The 5,478-nt window shown below is 51.1% G+C and overlaps 1 protein-coding gene across 1 annotated transcript; it reads right to left on the bottom strand.

Annotated features, from left to right (window-relative positions):
- Nucleotides 1–1,641: 1,641 nt before the first annotated feature.
- On the bottom strand, nucleotides 1,642–5,064 carry LOC122920989. The gene is made up of 2 exons (XM_044270853.1): nucleotides 4,067–5,064; nucleotides 1,642–3,084 (listed from the first exon to the last, which is right to left on the bottom strand). Exons 1-2 carry the CDS (start codon nucleotides 4,152–4,154, stop codon nucleotides 2,498–2,500), a joined length of 675 nt encoding a protein of 224 aa, XP_044126788.1. The 5' UTR covers nucleotides 4,155–5,064; the 3' UTR covers nucleotides 1,642–2,497.
- Nucleotides 5,065–5,478: the final 414 nt, after the last annotated feature.

Below are 5,478 nucleotides of genomic sequence, written 5' to 3' on the forward strand. Positions count from 1 at the left end.
ACCAGCAGCTGACATGGCACCCCAGACCATCACTGACTGTGGGTACTTGACACTGGACTTCAGGCATTTTGGCATTTCCCTCTCCCCAGTCTTCCCCCAGACTCTGCCACCTTGATTTCCGAATGAAATGCAAAATTTGCTTTCATCCGAAAAAAGTACTTTGGACCACTGAGCAACAGTCCAGTGCTGCTTCTCTGTAGCCCAGGTCAGGCGCTTCTGCCGCTGTTTCTGGTTCAAAAGTGGCTTGACCTGGGGAATGCGGCACCTGTAGCCCATTTCCTGCACACGCCTGTACACGGTGGCTCTGGATGTTTCTACTCCAGACTCAGTCCATTGCTTCCGCAGGTCCCACAAGGTCTGGAATCGGTCCTTCTCCACAATCTTCCTCAAGGTCCGGTCACCTCTTCTTGTTGTGCAGCATTTTCTGCCACACTTTTTCCTTCCCACAGACTTCCCACTGAGGTGCCTTGATACAGCACTCTGGGAACAGCCTATTCGTTCAGAAATTTCTTTCTGTGTCTTACCCTCTTGCTTGAGGGTGTCAATGATGGCCTTCTGGACAGCAGTCAGGTCGGCAGTCTTACCCATGATTGCAGTTTTGAGTAATGAACCAGGCTGGGAGTTTTTAAAAGCCTCAGGAATCTTTTGCAGGTGTTTAGAGTTAATTAGTTGATTCAGATGATTAGGTTAATAGCTCGTTTAGAGAACCTTTTCATGATATGCTACTTTTTTAGATAGGAATTTGGGGTTTTCATGAGCTGTATGCCAAAATCATCAATATTAAAGAGGACCTTTCATCAATATAATTTTATTTAAATGACCCCCCTACCTAATAGTCCGGCATCCACTGATGTTCCCCCTTTTTTTTTTTTTTCAAATCGACCCCCGAATCTTGAAATAACAGCCTTTTTCTTCTGCTGCAGCGTCTGTCAATCAGACGCTTTTTTGTAGGGGGCGTTGCTCAAGTCTTTTCTTTGCTATTCTCCTTGGGTGAGAGCGCAGCCAATCGCAGCGCTCTCTCTCAGCCAGGGAGAAGGAGCTCAAGTTCTCGCGAGAATCGCGAGAACTTGAGCTTCCTAACATCCGGTTCCAGCGCCATCTTGGATTCCCCTGACGAGGATCGCGGCGGGTGAGGAAGCAGCGCAACGAGCGGCAGGGTAAGTATTAGAATATACCCCTTTTGCTCGATGTCTAGGGGTATATTCTAATACTTACCCTGCCGCTCGTTGCGCTGCTTCCTCACCCGCCGCGATCCTCGTCAGGGGAATCCAAGATGGCGCTGGAACCGGATGTTAGGAAGCTCAAGTTCTCGCGATTCTCGCGAGAACTTGAGCTCCTTCTCCCTGGCTGAGAGAGAGCGCTGCGATTGGCTGCGCTCTCAGCCAAGGAGAATAGCAAAGAAAAGACTTGAGCAACGCCCCCTACAAAAAAGCGTCTGATTGACAGACGCTGCAGCAGAAGAAAAAGGCTGTTATTTCAAGATTCGGGGGTCGATTTGAAAAAAAAAAAAAAGGGGGAACATCAGTGGATGCCGGACTATTAGGTAGGGGGGTCATTTAAATAAAATTATATTGATGAAAGGTCCTCTTTAAATCAATAAAAGGCTTGAACTACTTCAGTTGGTGTGGACTGTTGGCACCATAAGGAATGGGAAGGGGAACTCCAAACCTTCCTCTAGCCCCGCATACCACCCCAACTAACCCCTTCAATAACGACACTGACACCGTTCAACTTTTAACCTTTTATTTTGTTGGGTGGTAATCGGCCACAGCTTTATTCAAACGGCAACTATAACCTTGAACCGTGCTCTCCGCCAGCCGCTGGTCTCCCAGCGGGCGGATTCGCCCATTTCTCCTCCAACACCTTTATGCTGCAATAACTAGCCGCCAGCTGTGACTTAAACATTCCAAAGAGGCACTCCGCCTCAATAGCCGTTCCCCAGAATCACTGCTGAGCACACCATCCGAACCATAAACCAAACCATCAACTCACAGGGGAGGGAGGGAGGGACAAAGCGCTTCCGCTCAAAGAGGAAGAGGGAAGGCGGGACAGTGGCATATATGCCCTCCCGGCTGACCGCCCACTCTCCTAACCGGAACCCTACATTAACCCCTGCATGCCCAGGCATAAGAGGAAGACGTTCTAAAGGGGGGGGGAACAGGGGGGAGGGGGGCCCACCAGTCCCTGCCCACCCTCCCTAAGCCGTCGGGTGGCCACCAGACTGTTGGCACCATAAGGAATGGGAAGGGGAACTCCAAACCTTCCTCTAGCCCCGCATACCACCCCAACTAACCCCTTCAATAACGACACTGACACCGTTCAACTTTTAACCTTTTATTTTGTTGGGTGGTAATCGGCCACAGCTTTATTCAAACGGCAACTATAACCTTGAACCGTGCTCTCCGCCAGCCGCTGGTCTCCCAGCGGGCGGATTCGCCCATTTCTCCTCCAACACCTTTATGCTGCAATAACTAGCCGCCAAGGAGGAGCACCGCCCTCAAACGGGGCTCCGACCACCACCCAACAAAAACATGGCCTGCTCCACCCCATCTTGGATACCTGAAAGGAAGATATCCAAACCTATCTCATTCAGGTGAACCCCATCGGGCCTCATTAATGAGCGGTTATCGCCCTCGAGCTGTCTGTGTCTGACAACCACACCACCCCGGGACCTGACGAAGCGGGAAATACGGGCATTAATCGTCCTTCTACACCTCTCGACTGCCTCCCCACCCTGCCATACCACCCGAGGAACAACCTCAGACCAGACCAGGACCACCTCACGAAAAAACGATGGAAAACGCTCCAAATCGGACCTGATGAGGGCCAACAATTCCACCAGGGGAACAGAACCCATATCGTTCCCCCCAGCATGTAGAACTAAAACAACCGGGCCACTGGCCTGCGAACCGATCTCGACCACTTGAGACAGGAGCTGAGCCCATCGCAAACCCCGGATTCCTCTCCAGGCCACATCCACCTCCCGGAAGCCGAGGGACCTCCCCCCAGGTCGGCAATCAGCTCTCTGCGCCGCCCAGAAAACATATGAATGGCCCACGATCCAAACGGCCGGACGCCCAGGACCTGCAAGAAAAAGAGTTAGCACCAAGCAAACACCACACAAAAACCACAAGACCTGTAAATAACCATAAAATGAACCAACACAGACAAGTAAAATGCACAGAAACAAAATATAACACTCCCCCCTATCATGTCACTTTTTTTTTTTTTTTTTTTTATATCAGCAGGTCCGGTCTAATATACCTAGCAAAACAGGCAGACTTCCACCTGCCAATTCTCATAACCTCCGATTCAGGTAGACCAGCCCTAGCGGCTTCCGTAGCCGCCCCAATACGGAATGAATGAGTACCGAACTCCCTGGGATTCACCCCAACCAACTCCAAACAAGACCTCAAAACTCGGGTAAACTGGAATTTGGTCAAGGGAGAACCGTCCGCATGCGCAAAGAAATTACAGCACTCCGGGCGAACTGAACTATAGCTGCCCACCAACCCAACAGGGCAAGAAATCCCAGACACCGGATATAGCGGAATCCAGGCACCCCTGCCAAACTGGTCCGTCTTAGACCGCCGGACCCGAATCCTCACAGAATCACCACCTAACACTACGTCCTGATAAGAAAGACCACCTGGCCTTCCACCCGATGGGGCTACTAATTCACCCAACCTCAGGGCCGCAAAGAAGGCTATGCTAAAACTACAAGAAAACAATGCCACCTCAAAAGGCGACGTGCAAACTTCGGGGAGCCCAGACAGTAGCCTACCCAGCAAGTTAAAAGAGATCGGTCTCCGGCTTTCCCGAGAGACGAACTCCTTTCTCCAGCCCCTCATGGCCTGACGGATGACGAACTGCTTAGTGACATCTACCCACCCGCGCAACTTGAAATGAAAGGCGACACCCGCCAGTCGCCGCTGCGCCACCGCTGCCGAAACTCGCGTAGCCCGCAAGCGCAATAACCAATCAATTGTGACCTCCAACCGCAGGTCATCCCGGGAGACCACGTCCCTGTCATTCACCATCCCCCACCACTCAGCCCACGCCTTACCATGCGCCTGCCAAGTAGCCGGGGAAACAGACGATCGAACCAGCGACATCAGCTCCTGTCCACCAGGTCCCACAGGTACGACGGGCATTCCCTGCCCTCCAAATCCGCTCCCGGAAGAAAAGACCTGAAATCCTGCCAACGAAAACGGGAAAGAGCATCAGCAATTTTATTGTCAACACCAGGAACATGACGAGCCCTAAAATAGATATTACACTCAAGGCACCGAAGTACGAGATGCCGGAGCAACGCCAGAACCGGGAGGGAAGAGGAAGACAAAGTATTGACAGCATAAACCACACTCAAATTGTCCGTCCAAAAAGAAACGTGCGTATTGGACAACCGGTCCCTCCACAACTCCACTGCCACCACAATCGGGAACAACTCCAATAACGTAAGGTTCTTGCACAAACCATTCACTCGCCATGCGTCAGGCCACTCACCGGCACACCATTCCACCCCCAAAATCGTACCAAAGCCGCAGGACCCGGAAGCATCCGAAAACAGGGACAGTTCAGAGTTAGGGGTAACCACAGACATGTAACAGGTATGACCATTGAAAGAACGTAGAAAAGCCTTCCAGACCCTCAAGTCCTCCTTCAGTGACGCAGTGATCCGGATGCGATGACGGGGGGACTGGACACCCCTAGTGGCTAAAGATAAACGGCGGGCAAAAACACGGCCCATGGGCATCACCCTACAAGCAAAGCACAAGAGACCCAAAAGAGACTGCATCTGCAGGAGTGTAACCTTCTTAACTGCCAAAAACCCATCAATTAAATCCAAAAGCTTCTGAAGCTTATCACCCGGTAATCGAAAAACCATATCAACCGTGTCAATCTCAATACCCAGAAACGATAAACACGTGACCGGGCCTTCTGTTTTCTCCACGGAAATCGGAACCCCAAACTGCGCCATCCTCTCCAAAAACAGATTCAGCAATAACAAGCAACCATCACCAGACCCTGGAGAAACAAAAAGAAAGTCATCCAAATAGTGCAAAACAGACGTAGAGCCCGACTCATAACGGATGACCCATTCCAGAAAGGAACCAAACAACTCGAAATAATGACACGAAATGGAACAACCCATAGGGAGACAGGTGTCATAGTAAAACTTACCGTCTACACAGCAACCAAGTAAATGAAAACAATCAGGGTGAACCGGAAGCAGACGGAAAGCTGATTCAATATCCGACTTAGCCAGGAGGGCCCCAGGTCCCGCCTCCCTGACCAACGCAACCGCACGGTCAAAAGAGACATAAGACACCGAGGCGTCCTCCGGACTAATGGCATCATTAACTGACGAACCCTTCGGGTGAGAAAGATGATGAATCAACCTGAACTTACCCGGTTCCTTCTTAGGGACAACGCCCAGAGGAGAGACCCGCAAATTAGGGAATGGCAACACATCAA

This window comes from Bufo gargarizans, chromosome 10 (genome assembly GCF_014858855.1).
Source record: "Bufo gargarizans isolate SCDJY-AF-19 chromosome 10, ASM1485885v1, whole genome shotgun sequence".
Lineage (NCBI taxonomy): Eukaryota > Metazoa > Chordata > Amphibia > Anura > Bufonidae > Bufo > Bufo gargarizans.